At 61.2% G+C, this 24,001-nt stretch overlaps 1 protein-coding gene across 5 annotated transcripts in view; it reads right to left on the bottom strand.

The window, feature by feature from the left end:
* KCNN3 (potassium calcium-activated channel subfamily N member 3) overlaps positions 1-24,001 on the bottom strand; it is a 123,871-nt gene that overhangs the window by 9,650 nt on the left and 90,220 nt on the right. For all 5 annotated transcript variants that reach the window (XM_040452773.1, XM_040452774.1, XM_040452777.1 and 2 more), the window contains 3 exons: positions 15,459-15,600; positions 9,523-9,633; positions 1,119-1,246 (listed from right to left, as the gene is read on the bottom strand). In XM_040452773.1, coding sequence (XP_040308707.1) covers positions 1,119-1,246; positions 9,523-9,633; positions 15,459-15,600 — 381 coding nt within the window. The remainder of the gene's footprint in view (positions 1-1,118; positions 1,247-9,522; positions 9,634-15,458; positions 15,601-24,001) is intronic.

Raw genomic sequence — 24,001 nt, 5'->3', positions numbered from 1 at the left:
AGGTGTGTGCGTGTGACAGTGTGTGTGTGTGTGAGTGTGTGTGTCCGAGTGATGTGCGGGTCCGCGGAGGTGCAGGTGTGTGTGTGTGTGTGTGTGAGTGTGAGAGTAAGTGTGTGTGTCCGTGTGATGTGGGGGTCCGCAGAGGTGCAGGTGTGTGTGTGCGAGTGTGTGTGTGTGTGTGTGTGTCCGTGTGATGTGCGGGTCCGCGGAGGTGCAGGTGTGAGTGTGTGTGTGTGCACGAGTGTGCGTGATGTGTGTGAGAGTGTGTGTGTGTCCATGTGATGTGCGCATCCGCGGAGGTGCAGGTGTGTGCGTGTGACTGTGTGTGTGTGTGTGTCCGCGTGATGTGCGGGTCTGCGGAGGTGCAGGTGTGTGTGTGTGAGTGTGAGAGTGTGTGTGTCTGTGTGATGTGGGGTCCGTGGAGGTGCAGGTGTGTGTGTGCGAGTGTGTGTGTGTCCGTGTGATGTGCGGGTCCGCAGAGGTGCAGGTGTGAGTGTGTGTGTGTGTGTGTGAGAGTGAGTGTGTGTGAGCGTGTGATGTGCAGGTCCGCGGAGGTGCAGGTGTGTGTGTGTGTGCGCGCCAGTGTGCGTGATGTGTGTGAGAGTGAGTGTGTGTCCGTGTGATGTGCGGGTCTGTGGAGGTACAGGTGTGTGTGTGTGTGTACGAGTGTGATTGTGTGTGTGTCCGCGTGATGTGCGGGTCTGCGGAGGTGCAGGTGTGTGTGTGCAAGTGAGAGAGTGAGTGTGCGAGTGTGCGTGAGAGTGTGTGATGTGTGTGTGTCCGCGTGATGTGCAGGTCTGCGGAGGTGCAGGTGTGTGTGTGTGTGTGTGTGTGTGTGTGTGTGTGTCCGTGTGCTGTGGGGGTCCGTGGAGGTGCAGGTGTGTGTGTGCGAGTGAGTGAGTGTGCGAGGGTGCGTGAGCGCGTGTCTGCGTGAGGTGCGCGTCCGTGGAGCCTCCGACTCCTTCCCCTTCCGCAGCGCCCCGCCTGGTGCTTGGGGGCTGCGGGCGTGACAGGCGCCCCGGGGCTTGCTGAGCGGGGACGGCGCGGGTGTGCCCCGTGCTTCCGGGTCAGGGGGTCCCGGCCCAGGCTGGCGGCCGGCGGCCCCGACACATACTCACTGGTGGATAGCTTGCAGGAACTTCCTCTGGTGCTTCCGGACCTTGGCGTGGTCGATCTTCTTCAGCAGCTTCGTGTGCTTGTAGATCAGCCACGTTTCTCGAAGGACGTTGGCCGCGGCGTTCTTGATCTGAGGAAAAACCGACAAAGCAGGCGGTCGGGTTAGTCTTCCGAGGTTCACGTCATCTGTTTGCTACTTGGGCCACCTCTGGGGACCCGGTTCTGCAAAGACCCCTCGCCTTCAGCGATCCGTGCACCCTGATGGAGAGGGTTCCGGTTCACCTCCTGTCACTCCTGCCTCGGACACGGTGGACGAGCCTGGGGTCGAGGGCGTTTCTTGTCTCTCAATTACTTCAGGCCGCCTCTCGACCGCTGTTCCTGGTGCTACATTTAGTCAGGCTGCAGCCCCCCCACCGGCCGGGCGGCCCCGGGGGCCCCTGTGGGCAGAGACACGCGGGCCACCGCTCCCGGCGCTACCTGGGACCTCCGTCTGGGGCACCCGGCACCTCTCTGGGATCCCGAGAGCAAGCGGGTTTCTCAACAGCGGGCGATTCTGAAAGGCCCTTGGAGGAGAGGCAACGTCTTTCCCACAAACGGAACCAGGGGCCCCGGCAAGTCCGCCGTGTTCTTTCCCAAACGGCCAAAAGCATTTAGACCGCGGTTCTGCACGTAAGCGTAGCCGGCGTGAGGCTGAAACGATCTCAAGGCGGCGTCTGAAAATCGGCGAAGATATTTAGGTGTGAGGCCCGCACTGCGTCTCGGCCAAGGCTGGCTCCTTCGCGGCGCTCGGCGCTCCACGCCGTCAGCTGTCGACGTGGAAAGCGCGGATCTGCCCGGCTCCCGACCGAGCTGGGACGCGTCAGTGACATCCAGATGGCAGGGGACGAAGTTTTAATCCAAACACAGACGTCTTCAGCAATTAGTGGCGAGAGCATGGGACACTCTCTCACGGAGCGCGAGCCAAGCGGAGTCTTGAGGAGCCGCCCCCGTTTCCGGGAGCCGCGGGAGCCGGCCCGGTGCAAATCGAGCCCCCGGCCAGAGGGACTTTAGGGGAAGCCGAGCGCCCGGGCCCGCTTCTTCGGACGGCCGTCCCGGACGGGATGCTGTCAAAACGCCGAGGCGTGTGCGAGGGCCCAGGAGGCACTGTTCTGCAGGCTGAGAACTTCTGTGTGCATCTGTTGGGAAAATTTATGACCAAGGCTGGAGCATATTTTTCATTGGTGCTGAAGGGATGTTTTTAAAAGAACAGCTAAGTCTTCTCGGAAATGTCTAAGTGACATAAACACTGCTTTTTTGTTCGGTAAAAATCCACTGGGAAAATGGTTTTAAGTGGCTTAATTGCCTGCTTCTGGCACCTTCCTTCCCCGAGAGGAAGCAGGTGTTGGTGAGCAGGAGCTCACACCGGCGGGCGCCCAGGTGAGCGGCGGGGGGCAGGAGCCCCCTGGACAAGGCAGAGGGCGCACCCCTGCGACTTGCGCAGGGGGAGGCCCATCAGACACGTGCACCCTCCGGTTTGCCTGGGCGCTTAGCCTCCGAGGGAGGCCCCACGGCCAAACAAGAGAAAAACCCTCTCCCTGCGTTTAGGACCATCGGCCGAGCCAGGCTGCACCCTGTCCCCCGTGGGGGGCCGGCCGAGCCCCGGAACACCGCCGCGGGCCTTCGACACGTGTGTCGGCGTTGAAGTGGAGCGGACGGGTGAGACCGGAAAGGCTGCGGGCTCATCCTCGTCCCCGAAGTTACGGGGCGTTTAGGAGAAGATGCTTAATCACCTCGCAGCTGGGAAACATCAGTCCTTACGCTGAGGCTGTTGTGAGGCCCCAAGGAGGCGGCTATGGTGGTGTGGACGGGGTGTCGGGCCCAGGTCCGAGTGCCTCGCGCACCAAGTCATGGGGGGAGGGGGGCTAGTGTGACCCCCGTGCGACAGACGAAGGAAGAGACACAGCCCAACACCACGGAGTCATGGATGGTAAACTGAGTCATCTCGGATTTAAGTGTCGCCAGACTGTACACGCACAGGTGGTAGTGACCGTCACCTCGCCCAGACCCCAGGACGCGGCGTGGGACACAGGGCGTGAGGGCTGGAGTCACACGGCCGGCTGGCGGCACAGCCAGGCCCAAGGAGGACATGAGGTTCCACGTGGTCTGAGTAAAAGACCTGACCAGACTTCGTCTCCACACAAACAACCCTATTTCCCGTGTTCCAGGATCACGGGACTGGAAAAGCCTTTGCGCCTTTATTGTATTTTTTCTACTCCTCGGGGCCCTCGCTTAAGCCACATAACAGAGCAGGGGGTCAGGCCCGCGCCTCACTTCAGCCCAGGTCTCGGCTGGACAAGCACAGCACCGCCCGGGCAGCCGAGCACGCGGCCACGTCGTGTGAGCAGGAAGCCCCGGTGCACTCGGGAAGGTGACGCGAGATGCAAGCCTTGGTGCCCGCTCTGAAATTAACTGCCAGCAAAAAGCCTGGCACAAAGCTAAGCACCTCGATATCTGCGAAAGAAGAAACGGGCTCTTAGCCGCACCGCGCCCTCCCAGGCTCACGGTCAATGCTACTCGACCAGGGCCCCCCCTTGGTCACCCGGTTGAGCTCTGCCGACACCACTGGGGTGTGAGCGGTCGAGGTCGTGTGCCCCTCCTGGGGTCCGCCGCGCTGCTGGGAAGGGGGGACCGGGGACCCTCTGAGCTCTCCTGGCGGGCAGGGCCGCCAGGGCCGGAAGGTCGCCTGGGGCCGGGGGTGGGGGCGGGAAGGGTCAGGGACCCGAGGAGGACTGGGCAAGGCCGGCTCCAAACGGACGAACACACGAGCTGGCTGGGAGGCCACACACGGTCTACCCCGGAGGACGGACTCGGTGACCTATGAGCTTCAGGGGCGGCTCTGAGGCCACCGGGCCCTGGGCCAGGAAGCCATCCGACCAAGGTCTCGCAGAGAGTAGCACAGCTGACGTTTACCCAGCTCACTGTGTGCCAGGCTCTGTGCTAAGCACCTCGTGTTTACACGGTTTCCTTCACCCTCAGGAAAGCCTCGCCGGCGCCTGGAGTTACCGTGTGCTCTTTGGCCGTGCTGCCGAGTGGCCTCCACACAACATGCGATGAGCGCCTGTCCTGGTGGCGAGGACACCGGGGTCCTGCCCTCGAGGGGCACACGATCGTGCCGAGACAGCACGCGGCTTGTCCTGTCGGGTAGTGAGGGCGAGAGGCGGCGCGGGGCAGCGCTCAGAGGGTGACGGCGGTGCTGCGGGTCTGTGTCCAGGACACGGGGAGCCACTGGGCCACCGGGCCCTTCAACGCACAGTGGCTCTGCCTCTGCCCACCCACTGTCCACTCACTGAATGTGAGCTCCCTCCCCGCCCCCACCTCTACCCCCAACCCAAGGAAACGTCACCAAACCCACTTGTCTGTTCCCTGAGCTCTTGGCTGCATCACCCGGGCCAGGGGCTTGCTCCCCGCACCCCCCACCCCCCACCAATGCCCGGGCTGCCTGCTGCTCAGCCCCTCAGAGGGTTGTCAGCTGCAGGAGGACAAGGGGACAGCCTCGGACAGGCATCTTTCCTGGCCCCCGTGCCTCCAGCAGCCTCGGGGAGCCCCCAGTGACCCTCCAGGGAAGGAATCGCCAGCCCATTAGCTGCCGGAATAGTCCCCGGTGGGGAGGGTGGTCCACCTGAGGCTGGAGAGGGGACGGGAGAGGGGACGGGAGAGGAAACAGGGCAGGCCTGGCAGACACGTTCGAGGAGCTGCCCAGGTTGGATTCAGATGAACAGAGGACATCACGGGTCGCCCCGTCTTCGGGCACTTGTCGAAGGCCTCTGTTAGCACTGGAGGAGAGGGTCTCGCCCTCCCCACCTGCCAACCCCCTCCCCTCCCTCACCCTCACCCCCACAGCCTGCCCGCCGGCTTCCTTTCCTCTGTCCACCCGCCCAGTCCTGCCCCGAGTCCTTGCCAGGCTTCAAGGTCCGCACACAGGGGCCAGCCTCAGTGCCGGGAAGGCGGCTCGGCTCGGCCCCTCGGCTGGCAGGAGCAGGGGGCGGGTGGTCCTGTGGTTCCAAGTTAGTCCGAAGCTCCTTGCTCCGAGTGCCAGGGTGATGGATGGTGCTTAATTCCACAGGGACTTCAGCGTGGAGCTCGGCCTGGATGCAGGCACGCGGGTTTCTCTCCCGCAGGCCTGGGCCCTAACCGCCGTGCCAAGTGGCCGGTAACTGACTACTCTGAGAAGCCCACGGGTTATGGCCTGCAGCCCTAGTTAAGGCCCTACGAGCTGCAGGTAATCCACAGGCCCTTTCTGGGGAGGGTTAGTATTCTCACAACTGGCCAATTGATTACTTGGTAAGTTTTTAAGAGATTAAGACCTGTTATGAGTAAACTTTTGAATTAACCTGCTGGAAGAAAAGGGTTTTTCCAGCAGGATTGTGATAAAACTTTTACATATGCTCATAATGAAAAAAGAGTTTTCTTTAGCACTGATCAGTAGATACCGGGGTTACTCAGGGTGTTGAGCGGGGGTGGGGGTGATATGTTCAGAGCTGAGTCTTGGAGCCTAAGGGGACCCACACAGCGCAGGAAGCCCGGGGCCAGGGAGGTTCACGAAGCGGGGAGGGCAGCAAGGACCTGTGTCGGTTCTGAGCGTGGTGCGCGGGGTGCCCGGGGGCCAGTGTGCGGGGACAGCCGTGGCCAGATGGAATCCAGGCTCGGGAAGCCCGGTGGGGTCCAGGGCAGAGAGGCAGAGACACTGCTAAGTTTCCAGGCCTGGAGACCAGGGGGGTGGTCAGGAGAAGGAACTAGCGTAGGAAAGATACGGGCTTGGCTTTGATCTTACTCGTCGACTTCGTGGGGAGATGTATTTAGACAAAGTATCTGTCACAGCAAGGGCAGGGAGACACAGTCCTCAGCCAGTGGCACACGCCGTGGCCCGACGCGGACAGTCGACGTGCAGACAGGACGCCTCCTGCCCACGGTGCTCCTCAAGCCGTGTGTCCCCGGGGAATGTGCCCAACGAGCAGAGGTGCTCTTTGAGGGTGGGCGGGGACCGCCTGTTACCCACTGTGGTGTCCCCGGAGCACGGAGGGTGGTGGCCGACGGGGGACTGATGACAGGTATGTTCAGTCGCACGGAACAGAGAGACGGGGACTCGTAGCACTGAGTAGGAGGAAAGCTGGGCATCTGGTATCTTGTGCGCGTCTCTGTGTGCATCACACGTATATTGTCTGGCAGCCCAGGGCTACTGCGGCAAGGTCGCTGTGGGCAGGTCTGATTTTTTTGTTTTTAATTTACATCCAAGTTAGTTAGCATATGGTGCAACGGTGATTTCAGGAGTAGATTCCCTAGTGCCCCTCCCCCATTTAGCCCCTCCCCCCCCCCCCGCGCCCCCCCGTAACCCTCAGTTTGTTCTCCATATTTAAGGGTCTCTTCTGTTTTGTCCCCCTCCCTGTTTTTATATTATATTCGTTTCCCTTCCCTTACGTTCCTCTGTTTTGGCTCTTAAAGTCCTCCTATGAGTGAAGTCCTATGATTTTTGTCTTTCTCTGACTAATTTCGCTCAGCATAATACCCTCCAGTTCCATCCACGTAGCTGCAAATGGCAAGATTTCATTCTTTTTGATTGCCGAGTAATACTCCATTGTGTATATAGACCACATCTTCTTTATCCACTCATCCATCGAGGGACATTGGGCTCTTTCCATCCTTTGGCTGTTGTCGACAGCGCTGCTGTAAACGTGGGGGTGCGTGTGTCCCTTCGAAACAGCCCACCTGTATCCCGTGGAGAAATGCCTGATAGTGCAATTGCTGGGTCGTGGGGTAGTTCTATTTGTAGTTTTTTGAGGAACCTCCAGACTGTTTTCCAGAGTGGCTGCACCAGTTTGCATTCCCACCAACAATGCAAAAGAGATCCTCTCTCTCCACATCCTCGCCAACATCTGTTGTTGCCTGAGGTGTTAATGTTAGCCATTCTGACAGGGGTGAGGTGGTATCTCACTGTGGTTTTGATTTGTGTTTCCCTGATGAGGCGTGAAGTTGAGCATTTTTTCATGTGTCGGTTGGCCGTCTGGATGTCTTCTTTGGAGAAGTCTATTCATGTCTTTTGCCCATTTCTTCACTGGATTATTTGTTTTTCGGGTGTTGAGTTTGGTAAGTTCTTTATAGATTTTGGATTCTAACCCTCTATCTGATATGTCGTTTGCAGACATCTTCTTCCATTCTGTCGGTTGCCTTTTAGTTTTGCTGATTGTTTCCTTCGCTGCGCAGAAGCTTTTTATTCTGATAAATAAATATCAATCAATATTCATCAATATTCATTTTTGAGAGAGAGACAGAGTGCGAGCAGGGGAGGAGCAGAGAGAAGGAAGACACAGAATGAAGCAGACTCCAGGCTCTGAGCCGTCAACACAGAGCCTGACGCGGGGCCCGAACCCACAAACCACGAAATCGTGACCTGAGCCGAAGTCGGACGCTCAATCGACTGAGCCACCCAGGCGCCCCGAGAAGGTCTGACTGCACTAAATGCAGGAAGACACTGCCACCAGAGTTGACAAGTTATACAAATGACTGAACAGCCACGGATTCAGGCAAACCAGAAACTGGGTTCCTAGCCCGTGCTGCCATTGGCTCCTCCCACCTCTGCGTCTCGCTCTGAGGCTCGGGCAGGTGTCAGAGGAGGGGAGCTGGGCTCTCCGAAAGTGGGTCAAGGTGAGCAGAGGCCGGGGCTGGCCAAGCGCACCGGCACCTTCCTGCCAGCAAGGTTTGGAGAAGAGCCTCCGGGAGGCCTGGTCCCTCCAGCTTTGAAAATCCTCGCTCTGAAAGAGGGGCCCCTTCGCTGTGTTTGCTTCTCTGGGAAGAGATCAGACGTTCAAGGGACATTTCAACGGACTTAAGTGTTCTCAGAGAATCGAGCCACAAATACTTGTTGATTTGGTTTTCAGCCCTACTTCTCAAAAAGTAAGTGGCCTCGAGGAGGATTCACAGAGCGTCTTGGAAGGGTGGAAGCTGGCCACCACAGTCTGCGCGCGCACACTCAGACCGCAGGACGGTCGTTTATTTTCCCACCGTATGAAGGTGCTGGCTCTCTGAGTAGCCTGAGACAAGGAGCACAGAGCAGACCAGAGGAGACGGAGACGGTAAGGAAGCAGCTCCTGAGAAGGGTTCGAGGCCAGCTGTCCTGCCCCCCTCTCGCGCACCGGATCGTTCGTAGGGGAGCCGCCAGGGCGCCTGTGGCCAGGTGCTCCAGTGGCTTAGCTGACCTGCTCAGTCGGCACCCAGCCGGGCCTTGTGTGCACGTGCCGGGGCTGGCATCTGGGAAACCCACTCAGAAACCCGCTGGGAACGGCCCTCAGCGCTGCCGTCTTGAAGGTAAATTGTGTTTTCTCTTGTGCAGTGGACAGTCTGGGCCACGCTGTGCCACGTTCAACCATCCGCATGTCAACGCTAGGCTATTTGCCCGGACCCGTTCCTTTCCACATCTGTGGAGGCTCTTTGAAGAATCCGATACGTGTAATCAGAGAGCAAACAGTCAAACCCCATCAATAATTCTGCTGAGCATGCAGACGCCTCAGCACCCTCGTGTGCTCCCGCGGCCCCCCCGGCACTGGCCGTCCAGTGGCCGGCCGGGTCCCTCACACTTTCACTGCCGCGGCTGTCTGTCATCACAGGGTCCTGCGGAAGGCCCGCCACAGCGGCCAGGTCCCCAGCACAGGCTCTGATGCCCTCTCGGCTCAGGGACAGGACAGCCTCACAAGACATCCTCTTGCTGACCTGTGTCTTGCCTGAAGCTCTAGAGAGTTCTAGAGAGTTCTCCGTAAAAGCTGTCGTTAGGAAACGGCTCCCACCTTGCTTGTGTGGCGGCTGTCCGGGAAGGACCCATCTTGTCCCTCCCACGGGGCCGTCCCCTTGCCTGACGATCTGGTGGGCCTGCTGCGGCCGACCCCTCTCCCCATTCCCGCCTCCAGTTTTCCTCCTCCTTAACCACCAGTGAGGAGACGGCCCAGAAACCCCAGAGGGGGCTGGATGAGGACATTTAGAAACGCGGGCTCTGCTGCGATGATCGTCTTTAATGATTTTGTAGAAAGAAGTGCATTTAGATACATTTCCAACATCGTTTCTCAGACCCAGCTGCCCTTCCAACCGTGAACATATCTGAGCCTGAACGAAAACGTTGCCTCGTGCTGAGCAGTTAGTTCAGCGCCGCCGGGAGAGGGCACGGGCGACGCCACCGGGTGCCGCACAGTCAACCGTGCCTGCACCGCGCACCGTGACCCACTGGGAGACGGGAGCCCCTGTGTGGAGGCCGCGGGCTGGGCTCTGGGCTCCCTCGACCCCCGGTGGAGAGTGCGACCCGACCTACATCGCAGGACCGTTTGCCTGCGGCTCGCTGCCACGCGGGTCAGAGTCCCCCCCGAGTCGCGGACGGCGCTGTTTTACCCGTTTGGTGAGCTGAGTGTCCATCATGAAGTTGTGCACGTGCTTCTCCGCCTTGGTGAGCTCCAACTTCCGGGCCACCACGGCCACCACGAGGGCAGTGCAGCCCGCACCCTGTGGGGGGACAGCAAGGGGCGGGGGAGGGCACGTGAGCACAAGGCAAGTGCAGGCAGGAGACGGGAGGGACCCCCCTTCGCACCCACTGCAGGGGTCCTGGGAGTGGACGGGCACCTGGAGCCTTCCGGGGCCCCGACTGCCACCCTCGGGAGGGGCCCGCCAGCCTCTTGGCTTGGCCGAAGGGCTCACCTCCGGGTGCCCGAATCTTCCCACAACCAGCCAGTTCCTAACGGAGCAGGGCGGGGCTGAGGCTCCGGGGACAGTCCCCGGTCATCGGCAAGGCTTTGCGGACACCAGGCCCGCTCTCCGGCTTGCTTACACACACCCAGCGCCAGCCCCAGACCCGGGGCCAGGGGAGAAGACCACGCCTACACCAGAGGGGGACCAGCTTCACTGCCCTGGAGACTTTCCCTGGAACCATCCAAAGAGACAGCGCAGCCCCAGGCGGCACCCCACGGCTGTGCTCGGCCCGCACTGGGGTCCTTCTGCCCAGAGGCCCCGTCTGCGACGCGGCCCTGGGACTGGCCCTGTCTCCCTCCCACCAGAGGCTCCTCGGGCCCATGCTGTGGAGACACAGCAACACTCCTGCTCCGACCAGGGCTTAAGGGAACCCCCAGACGCCCTCAGTCCTTCCCGGACCAATGTTCTCACTCTGCGGGGCGGACAGGGGTCCCAGAGCCCCCTCCTCGAGCCCTCGGCCGCGTAAGTGACAGTCTGGGGAATGAGCACACCCTGGTGCCCTCCCTTGTCCTCCTGGTGAATCTGAGTCCTGTGCAGTGTCTGTCCCAACCCACCTGCCAGCTCGGGGACAGGGAGGTTTATCCTCTGCTCATCCTTCTGCCCTGCCCTGCTCCAGCCCTGCCCTGCTCATGCCCTACCCCAGCCCTGCCCCAGCCATGCCCCTGCTCTATCCCGCACAATGGCCTCATGGGAAGAGAGGAGCAGTGTGGCCCTCTAGATGCCACACTATTTGCCCCAAGCCCGGTTTAGCACTTAGAGGTGGCAGGACTGAAAGGCTCCATCCTTGATGTTTTCGGCTCATCAGTCTATCAGGATGAGTTAGAAATAGAAATGAGCGCTTTAGAAGGCACGTAACCAGTACTGCAGCTGGGGGGGGTGTCCATGGCGAGGCCCTTCCCCTCCGTGGGCAGCGAGGCCTGTGCGAGGCTTTGGCTGAAGGACCAGTGCATTCCCTGGCTTTTCACAGTGTCCCCATTGGATGGTCTCGCGTTTCTCGGTACATTTGGAACCACCATTCCGAGCACGACCAACTGGAAAGGCCTGGGTCTGTGAACCCTCCTTTCTAACCTTGTTTTCCTTTTGTTCAGGGATGGCTGTGTGTTCTTGGCATCTGTGACTTGCAGAAGACCGTGCCCATTTTTCAAAGGGTGTGTATGGGCACGTGGGCAGCCTGGTCTAATGCTGCAATTGATTTAGCCAAGCCTCCAAAAGCAAAAAATAGCTTAAAAGAAGCCGTCCTGGGGGGAAGCTGTGCTCCACTCCCTTCAACCAGACCGCGTATAATCCTGCTCCTTTATACGGGGTTCCAAACGTAGTCTGGGCCGACAGTCCAAACACAGGGACTTATCACAGCGTTAAAAATGGACATTAGATGGAGAGGGCCCTCCCTAGGCTCCGTTCTCCCTCACCTCCCGGGGTCAGCTCCGCTTAAATCGCCCCTGAGAGCTGGGGGCAGAAGACGCCTGAGGAGAGGGTCCCCCACTCGTCGTGTCGCTTTGGGGATTTCATCAAAACAATCACTCCAGCACCATCCTGGATTTACACGGTCCGAAAAGAGGGCCCCAGCTCTCGCCATGGCCCACAGCCTAGCTGGTTAGATGCAGGGGCTTCTAGTTAGAAGTTAGAGTGTTTTAACTAATATACAACTAAGATAAGTTTCTGCACGGAGACAGTAAGGTGGATTGGATTACATTTTCAATTTCTTTTCACTTAAAGATGCCAAGACTTCCTTGTGGATATTTCTCTGGAGGATGCCAGGTTCTTAACCTCTAATTCTAACCTGAGTACAGAAGCAGAGAATACTCTCAACTTTATTTTTTTTCTTTTGGAAAACCCATCCTCTGGATGTAATCAGGGAAGTCGCTAATCACGAAGCCTCACTTGATCATTTCCATGAAAAGACAACCTGGTAAAGATGGGGTCAGACATCAGCAGCCTCTGGAAAGTGGAGGGCTGAGTGCTGAAATGCAGACTGCTGGTCCCCTGCGCAGTGTGTGTGAGAGAGAGATGCAGAGACAGACAGAGAGGAGGAGGGGAAGAGGGAGGAGGAGGGGGAGCAGAGAAGGAAGGGAGGGGAGGGGAGGGGAGGGGAGGGGTGCAGAGAGAGAGGTTGCTGGAGCAGAGACCAGACAGGGAACACTGGAGCTGCATCCTGAAGCAGCTGGCAGGAGTGGGGGGCGGGGGGCGGGGGGCGGGGGTGGAGGGGGGGAGCGGAAGGAGGGAAGGGAAAGGGAAGAGGGAAGAAGAGGGAGAGACGACGATGGGGGTGAGTGAGGAGCAGGAGGGACAGGGAGGTGAGGCTGGAGTCAGGAGGTAACGGTCAGCTGGCCCTCTGGTGGAGAAGACTGGTGACGGGAGCCCCTCCTGATGCCGTGTTTGCCAGTAAGCTGTCTAGTGATCACCTATGTTCCCGCCGGGGCAGTGAGCCCTTCTCCAGGTCAGGTGCCCGGGGGCGGGGCCGCGTTGGGAGATGGAGGGGCAGGATGGCGTGGGATGGAGAGGACGAAGTGGCTGCTGGTGTGACCTCCACAGGGTCACCCTGGGGAGCAAATCCATGACTGAGACCTTGCCTTCAGACATGCCAAGTCCAGAGTCACAGGTGACACCGGCTGGGCTCCTGGGTCTCCCTGGGCCAGCTCCTACCCCCGAGGGAGGGGCGGGAGGGCAGGGTCCACCTGGACGGTGTGCGGTGAGCAGGCCCACAGGAGCGGCCCGCGAGGGTGAAACTGCCAACTCATCCCTACATCTGAGCCCAGAGACCAGTGTCCTCCTCACCGGTCCCCCCTCCAGAGTCCGGAGTCCTCCGCACCGGTCCCCCCTCCGGAGACCGGAGTCCTCCTCACCGGTCCCCCCTCCGGAGTCTGGAGTCCTCCGCACCGGTCCCCCCTCCGGAGACCGGAGTCCTCCGCACCGGTCCCCCCTCCGGAGTCCTCCGCACCGGTCCCCCCTCCGGAGTCCGGAGTCCTCCTCACCGGTCCCCCCTCCGGAGTCCGGAGTCCTCCGCACCGGTCACCCCTCCGGAGACCGGAGTCCTCCACACCGGTCCCCCCTCCGGAGTCTGGAGTCCTCCGCACCGGTCCTCCCTCTCCTTGATTCCAAGAAACACTTTCCAGCTGCAAAACCTCAGAATCTGGAAAAACCAGCGTCCGAGGGGGAAAGGATGCAGTGTCCTTAACTAAAGAAGCATAAACTAAAACAAGAGGCGTAAATTACGGTGACGGTGACGAATGGGGGAATCCAGCCCGGAGGGTTTACGCCGTCTCTACAGCAGACTCCACCCGACAAGTAAAACCACGGCAGTTGGTTTGGAAGCAAGGTGTCTCAGGGAGAGGCTCGTCTTCTCAAACTGACGGGAGGCAGATGCGCCGCTGAGCACCCCCCCCCCCACCCAGGTTCAGAGAGCATCTCTCCCGAGGCCTTGGGGGAGACTCAGCGTCCCCAGCAGACATCCCACAGCTTTGTCTCCGTGCCCCAAACTCAGGAAGGGCCCACGGGGCGCGTGTGGCTCGGCTGCACCGAAATGGGGCTCCCGCAGGGTGGTCTGGGCCCCGGGCTCCCCCGACACCCCACACCCGGCAGCCAAGAGGCTTCCAAAGCACCGCCTCCCGGGTGTTGCCATTTCCAGTTCTGGTGGCTAAGTACCGACAGCTTTCTCTCTGCACTGTCACCAGCTCGTGACGTTCTTGGAGGAGAGATGCTGGACTTTGACAGACCTGCTTCTGTGGCTGAAGTCCCTCAAACACACCGGGTCCGTGCCAACCACGGCAGGTCGTTCAGACCACGGAGCACCTGGCTTAATGGGTGATAATTACCCCCTTTCTAGGATCGCCGAGAGAAAACAATGATTAAGACTATTTACAGCCGCAGCACACAAACCCATCCTCCCCCCTCCCCCCCAGGCCCCGCAGTGTCCATGGTAACCAGGCGGGAAGCCCTACCTGTCCTTGGGAAGTACCCGAGGTGGGGGGTGCTGGGAGGCTGGGGGAGGGGAGGGAGGGCGGCTCAGAAACCCCAGCAAGAATGACTCAGCTAGAAAAGGGCCACTGGGGCTCCCTCGTCTGACCCCAGAGGGAGGCAGTGGACGTTAACGGGGGCCACGGCCCTTGACCATACAGCCCCCCCCCCCCGCCCCTGCACCCGGAGAGGGAGATGTTTTGAACAAAAAAGAAGATGAAGGGCCTGAGCTGTGTTGTTCATGCGGGAGAGGATACGGGCCCCCCTCACCCGCTTGCTGCGCTGGCTTCAACCACCCCTCCCCGCACGGGGACACGGCCCTGCGCCCCAGGAGCCGAGGACCCCACCCTGAGGAGGAGGCCGCCGGCAGGGGCCCAGGGTCCTGGGGAGCACACGCCTGGAGCCTGGGGGAAGCTGCCCACGATACGCTCCGGGGGGGGGGGGGGGGGGGCCCCCCCCACCCCGCGCGGGGGGGGGCGGGGGGGCCCCACCCCCCCGCACCCCCGCCCCCCCCACCCCCCCCACCCCCAGCCGAGCCTCTAAGACGCCAAGGCTTCGGCCTTCAGGCCACGTGTCACTAGGTGCTGGAGGGAGGCCATCGCCTGGTTTCTGGTGGCAGCTGGAGTTCGGCCAGACAGACTCCTACCGCCCGATGGACGGGGGCGGGGGGGAAGGGAGGGGATGGTTCTGAGGCCTCGCTCACCCGGGATTCACACGGCAGGTGCTAAGCCCCCCCCTTCTCCCGCCCCCAGGAGGGGCCGTTGGCCGACTTGCTGATGTGCGCCCCGCCAGGCCTCCGTGGGAAGGAGCCGCAGGGGCACGGCGTGTCCAGGCAGGCGCGGCCGCTCGGGGCCCCTGGCCCTAGACCCTCCTCTGCTCCCAGGGGCCCGAACTCAGCGGCCTGGTGTCCGAGATGGGTGCCAGATGGTCAGGTCGGGGGGGGGGGCGGCCCCCACCCTGCTGAGAAGTTAGCGCCCTTTACGCTGCAAACGCGGATGAATGACGTCTGAGGAGCACCAAGAGGGAAGCCCCCCCCCCCACCGTGTGGGGGTTGTGGGGGGGGGCCCCGGGCACCTAGAAATGCAGGCCTGCGCGCGCTCACAGCCCCGAGGCCACCCCAGGCTTCCCTGCAGCCTTCTCCTCGGAGCCTTGGGGGTCCTCTCCTGAATAGAGGTCACTGAGCAGTGGTCCTGGGCCACAGCTGCAGGTGTCATGCGGCCAGCGGGAGGCGGTGGCGGTGGCCGGCCGCACACCGACCCAGGACACGGGCCTCTCGTGGCCAGGTCAGCGCCCGCCCAGGATCCCGGCTCTGGGAGTTCCAGTGACGGTCCCTCGGACGTGGCGCTGAGTCTGTGGGGCCCGAGGGCCCTGTCGCTTATGGCCGCGGGGTGGTGCCGGTGGGGGGCACGGGGGTGGGGGCCAGACCCAGCCCGGCCCAGCCCAGCCCACCTGGGGGGCCGTGGAGATGAGGAGCTCTGACTGTGCTAGAAAAGGAAACTGAGCCGAGAAGCACCTTCCCGGCCGTGTGCGGGGAGGGGGCGCCCAGCAGCCGTCCTGCCCGGAGGACCCCTCCTGCGCTCTCACGGCGTTTGCAGGTGGGGAGGGCGACGGGCGGGCCAGGTACTCACCATGATGCCGGTGAGGAGACAGACGCCCTTCCCACAGTACGTGTGTGGGACCATGTCCCCGTAACCGATGGAGAGGAAGGTGATGGAGATGAGCCACATGGCACCCAGGAAGTTACTGGTCACGTCCTGCTGGTCGTGGTACCTGCCGGGGGCGGGGGCGGGGGGGAGACAGCACTTAGTGGAAGGAAGTGCCAGCCCCGGATGCAGAGGCTGTTGGCTGAGGTGGACCCAGCGGTGCTGGTGACGGAAGGTGCCACGACTCTGCCAGCCCGGGCCCCGCCCCCGCCCCCGCCCCCTGCCCCTGCCCTGACCCTGTCCCCCGCCCCGGCTTCGTCCCAGAGGCCACGCTGGCCGTGAGTGCACCGTAGACGCCCTTCGAGTGTCGGTAAAATAGCTTCGGATGAAATCATGCGACAGTGAAATTCAGACGTTCCCTTCCAAGTCGACACAGCCTGAGCGGACGGACGTGGACGTGACTGATCCGAAATGATGGCTCCCGAGCAGGGGAGAATGTCAAACCCACCAAACACATTTAGCAACCTCCCGTAAGGCTGACGGGTCCTGAAGAACCGGCCCGTCACCGCTGTCGGGAGGGGCGCCCTGGGGGCTGTTTCCAGGGGACACTGGGGTCCCCGCAGAGGGATGGTCTCTCTTCTGGACTGGACGGGGGCTCTTGGCTCCCCTGCCCGGGGAGGAACCGGCTGGAAGGACACGGCCACCACCCCCCTGCCCGGTGCCGAGGGTGCCCCACCCTCTCCCTCCCTGCTCTCACCCCCAGACACCGGAGCCCCTGTGTGCTGGCTCCGTGACAAGTACAGACAAGTACGGAAACACAAACATGAGCGAGCAGGACACGGCCTGCCCTCAGGGCTCTCGGCTCAGGGGACGGGCCCGTGAGGACGTTCGCAGAACTGGGTAGACAGGGCGCTTGAGTGACAGGAGGGAAAGGGCAGTGACCTTGACCCCAACACCGGCAGGTTAGTCAGAGGACAGAGCCCCCAGGCAGGCCGGGAGGAGAGGGGTTCAGGCGGAGGGAGCGCCCTTATGAAAGCCGGGGCTCGGCTGGGGCGCAGCAGGTGCACCCGGGGAGGTGGGGCAGGTGAAGATATTCCCCCACCCCAGGTGCCACCCCACCCCTAGTCGGGCTCCCCCTCGCGTCCCCTCGAGTCCCCTCTGTCCCTTCCGCTCCTGCATGCTGCTCTTGGGGGAGCCGTGGAGGCAGACCCCGGCTCTCAGGGCCTGTCCTGGGGTCACCAGTCCATCCTGAAGAAGTCTCAGGTCAGGTCTGAGGACGGCAAGGTTGGGGCACAGGGTGGAGAGGAGGTAAGCCGGCGGCCTTGGGCTTGGGTCACCTGGCTTCAAGCCCCACCTCCACACCAAGAGGCTCTGTGCTGTGGGCAAGCGACTTAACCTCTGTGACCCCGTTTCCCTATCTGCTGACAGGAGGGCCAGTGACCAGGAGCACCAGCAGCCCAGGGCTCGGCCCAGGACGCGGGCACTCAGTGTGGGCAATGGTCACTGTCGGGGGTGGGGAGGGGGGACAGGTGTCGTCACCCTGAGAAACTGTCCACAGCACGACAGAGGCAGGGGGACTAGGACGGCAGGGGAGCGAGGAGACCTTTGTGAGAGTCTTGAAGTTTGGGCTGCAGACGTAATTGACAGGAAGGCATCTGCTGCGAGTTCTTGGACACAGAAGGGACACAAGACACTGGTGTCCAAGGAGGACTGTTCCAGCAGCTGCCCGCAAGCCTGAGGAAAGACAGCAAGCCCCGGACACGAGACCTGCTGGAAAGTGTGCAGGTGCCCGGGGAGGAGCAGTGGAGAGCCTCCACCGCCAACCGCGGGTCTGGACTGGATTTGTAGCCTGTCTCCCGAGTGCGTTACTGGCCCCTGGGTCTTCACAGCCTGCCTCTCTGCAAATCCGATGCTTCAACTAGTGTTGCTGGCTGCTCGGCGGCCTCGGGACCCGGGCCTTTCTACTCGCACACGAGTGGTTAGAAGAGAAAGAAATTAAAGTCCAGGTTGGGACTCAGTATTAGCAACAGCTAGCTGTCTTTTTGTCACCTTGATGTCTGACTTACTGTTTTATTTCTCTCTACACTCTCTTTATGTTCTTGTGGGTTTCTTCTTCATTCACAAATACAGTTTCATGGGAGCTGGCCGTGTGTGGTGCAGAGGGAAGCAGGTCTTGAGGACGCCATTCACACACCGCCCGCCAGACTGGAGTGCTGTTCCCTGGGGGGGGGGGGGGGGGGCGCCCGGACCCCCCCCCCCCCCCCCCCGCACACCGGGGGGGGGGGCGGGGGGGGGGGGGGGGCCCCCCACAAGGACGTCCCACTGCCCCACACGGCTCAGCAGGCGGGAGGCCGTGGGTGGGGCCTGAGGAAGGTGGGTGTGGGGACCAAGCTGTCTCCAAACCCACTCACCATCTTACAGTGGTTTATGCCTGTCACCAGCCTGCATAGTCATGTCTTGCCAGTGTTTGCAACAGAGAATTTTTCAGAGCCGTGTTTTGCTCTAAAGGCTAGGGAGGAAAAGGTGTTTTTTTTTTTTTAAGGACAGTTATTATAGTCATTCGTTTATCGTCAGGGTGTGCTATGGTTCTCCCTTTCTACTACTGTGAAACGGGTGACAGACACAGGGGCCATGTAACAGCTGGTTGCAACTTAAACGCACACACTGTTGCCCTCCGCAGACCCTCCACGCAGGCAGATGACCGGGGTCCCCAGAAATCTAAGGACAGTTGTGAACATGAAAGACACAGACCGAATCAGCTGACAGAGAAGCAGGACTCTCGACCACATACAGACCGTGGCGGAGAAGAGCTCGTGGGGAAAACCCTATAATCAAGGTGACGGAGACAGACTCTGGCCCCAGGAGACACGGGCCAGTGCCACACAAGGGGGTCTTTCTGGAAGGGCTGGGGGTCAATGGAGGGGTCTCCCAAAGGGCAGGAAAAGACGGAGATGAAAATACGAGCAAATCACGGAGTCTGTCTACCAATTCAGATAAGAATAGTTTCAGAAAAAGAACTGGACAAAAAAGAGAGAAGGAGGAGAGAAGTCACCGTTAAGGAAATTAAAATAATGTTTTTCCAGAATCAAAGAACATAAGTTTCTAGATCAAGGGCCCCCTGTCCCCAGCACAGAACACGAAAAGACTCACATTCAGGTGCATTATTGTGAAATTTCATAAAACCAGGGGAAAGGAGAGAGGCTATGGAGCTTCCAGAGTTAAGAGAGAGAGGGAGGCAGAGAGAAGAAGAGAGAGGGAGGGAGAGAGAGGGAAGGAGGGAGGGAGGGAGAGGGAGGGAGGGAGGGAGGGAGGGAGAGGCCAAATGTGATGAATCAGAAATCAGAGTAACGTTGGACTCTGACAGCAACCCTGGGAGCCAGCAGTCCATGAAATAAAGGCTTCAAAATTCCAAAGGGAAATTGTTTCTGAACCAGCCAAGGCGTCAGTTAAGTCAGGAGGTGGAGGGAGGACACTTTCAGATGTGCAAGAGCCTCAAACATCTGTCTCCTCTGCACCTGTCACTGGAGGCCACAGGAAGCTGCGTGTCACCCGAAGAAAGGAGGAACCCCCGGACCGAGGAAGCGAGACCCTCCAGGAGGGAGGCCCAGGGGGCCGGTGGCGGGTGGTCCTTGGATGCGGCCGAGCGCCAGGCCTGGAGGGCCACCCGCCCCGGCTAGAGCAGGCCAGAGGCTCTGGGAGACATCTCTCCAAGACGCTGCCCAAGATGTTAAAATCGATGGAAAACCGAACGTGCCCGAACGTCCTGGGAAGTTGGACGGCTGCCAGAATGTGGAGCTGACTTCGTGATAAACACATACAAGGAGCGGGGCAAACGGACTAACGTGGTCGTTACCCGGGAGACACAAAAGGACCTGCAGGAAAGGAGCCGCCATCCTTCCCTACAGGCCCAGCTGTGAAGAGTCCGGGGAGTGCTGGCCGGATGAGCAGAGAAGGCTGCGCAGGACGGGGTGTGGGCGGGCGAGGGGCTGTGTCCTAATCCTCCACCTGGGGGGCCGGTGGGCGCACAACTGAAGTCTGGGAAAGCAGCAGCACACGCATGGTACCCGCAGACGTGGAGGCCCGCCCTGGCACGAAGGAGCAGAGGAGGGCAGAGGGCTCCCTCTGGAGAGATGCTCCCTCAGGATGTGTGCTCCCTCTGAGGAATGCTCCCTCTGGAGAGATGCTCCCTTGGGAGAAATGCTCCCTTGGGGGGGAGTGCTCCCTCTGGAGAGATACTCCCTTGGGAGGAATGCTCCCTCTGGAGGAGTGCTCCCTGGGGGGAGTGCTCCCTCTGGAGAGATGCTCCCTCGGAAGGGAGTGCTCCTTCTGGAGAGATGCTCCCTCGGAAGGGAGTGCTCCCTCTGGAGAGATGCTCCCCCGGAGGAGTGCTCCCTCTGGAGGAGTGCTCCCTCGGGGGAGTGCTCCCTCTGGAGAGATGCTCCCTCCGGAAGAGTGCTCTCTCTGGAGAAGGGTAAATGGGAAGATCGGGGGCAGGGCAGCAAATAGCACAGAACAACGGACTCTAAGCGTATCCTTGTATAACTTCCACAATATTGAACACAGAACCAAACCTAAGAGAAAGACCCCCAAAATACGCTAATGTAAAATCAGTTGGGAAGCCTAGAAACAAAATAAGCGTCCCTGAGCTCACTGTGCAACCTGCCTGCTGGATGGCCTCATGTGCTCTTTGTGTTTGGGCACCGCAGCCGCCGGGGCACAAGCTTCCTGCATCTTTCCGCACAGGTACAGACACCTGGACAGTGTGTGGTCTAGCTGTGCCTGCTTCCAGGCGCCACAGGGATGAAATCGCACCCCAGGAGTGTGGTCACAGCCTCAGACACGGTCCCCTGCCTCCTCCACGTACTTTTGTAATCCCCTCCTCCGAGAGTGGGCTAGCCCTGGCGACTTGTCTCTGACAGAACACGGCGGAAGCGATGGGCCATCAGCTCTGAAATCCAGCTATAAAAACACCACAGCCTCTGTGCCGAGCGACCCGAACCTTGTTCTCTTTAGGATCGCTCCCGTCCGGGGGAAGCCACTGGCCGTGCCGTGAGGTGACCCTACGGAGAAGCCCGCCTGGTGAGGGGTCACAGCATGCCCACAACGGGGTGAGCGAGCTTGGAAGCAGAGACCCTCTAACCTGAGCCTTGAGAGGAGACCGCAGCCTGGGGGGCAGCTTGACTGCAATCTCACGAGAAACCCAAGCCGAGGTGCCCGCTCAGGCTGCCCCCGAATTCCTGACCCTTAGCAACTGCGACGTCGGCAACATCTGCCGTCTCAGGCTGCTGAATTATGGGGCAACTTGTTATGCAGCGACAGATAACTGATACGGCGAACTTCTATGGACTGCCTTTTCCCCTCCCCCCCCCGCCCCTCCCCCCCGGGCCCCCCCCCCCCCCCCCCCCCCCCCCCCGCGTGGTCCCCCCCAGCCGCACTCACCCGGGGCCCCTCCCACTGGACCCCTCTCCCTGTGGCCCCACCCCCACCCCAGGGCTCCTGTGGCCCACAGTCCATCCGTGGCTCTTCACTGCTCTGCTGTGATCAGCGTGTCTGCAGGCTCCACAACAGCCCAGCCTCACCCCTGACTTTGGTACCCGCTTACCCAGAAAGCACTTGCCTCAGATGATTTCGGGTCTTTGCTCAAACGTCAGGGTCTCCGTAAGGGGCTCCCTGGTCACCCTGTTTACACGGGCCATACCGCCCCCCTCTGTCCCACGAACATACTGCCACCTGATAGGATATATGCTCTGTCGGCCCCGTTAGAGCAGAAGTCTCCAGGGCAGGACGTTTTGTACAGTCTGCTGCGCTGTCTCCAGTAGTCGGTTCACATGGGTTGAATGAACGAGTGAATGACTCATTTTGTCTCTATCGCAAGCCGGCAGCACAGGGGCTCTTACCCCAAGTAAGCGAAAAGGCTGATTCTACACAGAGCTGCCGTGAGCAGCGGGACCGTGGCCGGGAGGGAGCGGGGGTTTGGCGAGCCTGGCCAGCTCCCACTGGGGGGAGCCGCTCACGAGCGCTGGGGCCTCTTCCCACCCCTGCCCCTGCCTCTGCCACGTCCCTAGAATCAAGGAATGACCGGGTGCCCTCGGAATGCCAGCTTCGGGGAAATCGCTGCCACTCCCCCAAGGGTGTCCCGTCAGCCTAAGTTCAGGGGCGTCTGGAGCCGCTTGCGGCCGGTGAGAGCCGCTGGCCTCGGAAGTCGGGGACCCCCGAGCGGCCGATGGGCCCGGCTGGTGGTCGCAGCCGCAGGCCAGTTCACGTCAGGGCAAACAAAACCAACGAAGTTCTTTCCCGCCTTAAAAAGCCTTTCCCCAGTAAGCATCTGGAAATGTGAGATGCACGGCTGTGGGGAGCCAGGCTGCCCACGGGGACCCCAGGCCCAGGCGGCGTGTGCACAGGGCCCCCCTGCGTTATTTTCGTGGCCGGCGTCCTGAGTTGTAAGAGCTGACTTTGAGTCGAGGAGAGTGAGGGGGCTCCCTCCTGCCGGGCGACGCAAGGCCACGGCCGAGGGTCTCTCCGAGGCTGCTCTCATGCTTTATTTCTAAGAGCTCGCAGCGTGGAGGGCAGGGCCTCCGGTCGTTTCTGAAAGGGGAGAAAGCCATCACCGCCACCACGCCCACCGAACCAGCTGCGACCCGCCACCGAGCAGATGTGGCCGTTCCCTTCTGCGGACACAGTTCCCGCGGACCCTCTCGCGGTGGCACGCACGTCTCCGCCGGCGGTTTTCTGGGCGGACTTTTGCCAAACGTGGAAGATTCGGGACGCGGGCCTGGGGTCGCACGTGGACGTGGACGTGGCCTCGCTGACAGGCGGGAGGGACTCAGGCGAGAAGGCCCAGCTCAGCCTTCCTGGGCGAGCAGCTCTCCTCCGTCCGGTCTCCTCCTCCCCTGTGGTGCCGGGGCGTCCGGCCAGCCTCTCCGGTTTGCCCACGGAGGCGGCAGCCGGGGGACCCAGCCGCCAGTCTACTTGCTTCACGATGGGTGCCGTCACCCTCTCTGAACGACTCTGAAACAGGAAACCAGCTGGCTCATCTGGCAAATCCTTCTGAGTCAGTTTCTCTACTCGCAATGTTTTCTTTCTTTGTGTTAAAAAATATTTTCGTGTTTCCTGATTTGGAAATGTTTAATAAAAAGCACGAAACTGGAGAAAAACAGTATGTTTGGAAGAAGCACTGGACCGTGGCAAGTGTGCGTCTGGCGGTGTGGGGAGGCGGTGGCCACGGGCCAGGCCCTGTGTCCCCCCCCCACTCTTCCGTCGTTCCTTCCGGAGCCTCTGCGCTCGGCCTTCTCCCTCGTCCCCGCACCCCCAATCTCTCCTCTCCTCTTTCCCGGTCACTGACTCGGTCGGTCTCTCGCCCTCCCCCTGCCGGGAGCCCCCCTTCCTTTCCTTCAGCTCAGTTGCACTTGCTCTGCAAACCTGGACTATGTCCCTATGGGGCGGCCGGACACCGAGGGCCTGCAACGAACGGACACAGGTCTGTTCCCCCGGCGATCTTGTGTCCACGGACTCAACGGGCACCTCCCACCCTCTGACACCAGCCCAGTCCCAGGCTGGGGCTTCGCCGAGGGAAAGGGCAGGTCAGCTGACTTGCCCGCCCACCCGCCCCGCCCCGGGGCCCTCCTCCTCCTCCTCCTCCTGCCATCTCCCACCTGTGGGCAGTAAACGCCACCACCCGGCCACACGGGGACACCTGGCCTCCGCTGGCTCCCCCACACCCCGCACTCGCTGCCCGTCCCAGCCACGCCCCCAGTGGCACCCACCTGCACCACTGCCTCAGTGTCCCCAGCCAGCCTCCTTGCTCCAACCCGTGCCCCACTCGGTCGCCAGGCAAGTCTTCCCCAAACACAAGGTCCTCCCTGCTTCGTACCCGCCGTGGCTCCCACCGGCCGAGGGTGGGGAGGAGGGCGACCTCGGCGTGCACGCTCTGGGCTACAACCACCGTCGGTCCGGAACCAGCAGTGGCTGAACACCTGATGCTCGTGAACAGCCCACGTTTTGCATCGGGGAACGTACAAAGCTTGCCCCTATGACAACCTCGCTTTGCTCTCTTGTGCTCTGATTCGCCTTGTCCTTGGGCAAGGAAGCGGGGGGACCCTATAAACCGGGGACCGCCTAGGTTGGGTTTCTCCTGTGTCGCCGGAGTAAGAGAAACAAATAAGGTTGGGAGCAGTGGCTTTGGTACAGGATTGAGTCCGAACTCCGCCCGGCGAAAGAGGCTGGGCCCACCGACGCTCCGAGCCTCTCGCGGATGCCCTGGCAAGCATCTGCTGGGCACCTCTCCCACCCCATACCACCCCCTGCCCATTACTGGGCCCCTCTCCACCCCATACCCACCCCCCCGCCCACCACTGGATCCCTCTCCCACCCCATACCGCCCTCCACCCCCACTGCTGGGCCCCTCTCCCACCCCATACCGGCCCCCCTCCCCACTGCTGGGCCCCTCTCCCACCCCATACTGGCCACCCCCCACTGCTGGGCCCCTCTCCAACCCCATACTGCCCTCCACCCCCACTGCTGGGCCCCTC

The sequence above is a fragment of the Herpailurus yagouaroundi genome, unplaced genomic scaffold, assembly GCF_014898765.1.
Source record: "Herpailurus yagouaroundi ecotype Mexico unplaced genomic scaffold, PumYag 207, whole genome shotgun sequence".
In the NCBI taxonomy this organism is placed as follows: domain Eukaryota; kingdom Metazoa; phylum Chordata; class Mammalia; order Carnivora; family Felidae; genus Herpailurus; species Herpailurus yagouaroundi.
The sequence above is the reverse complement of the archived record's forward strand: the minus strand, read 5'-3'. Positions and strand labels throughout refer to the sequence as shown.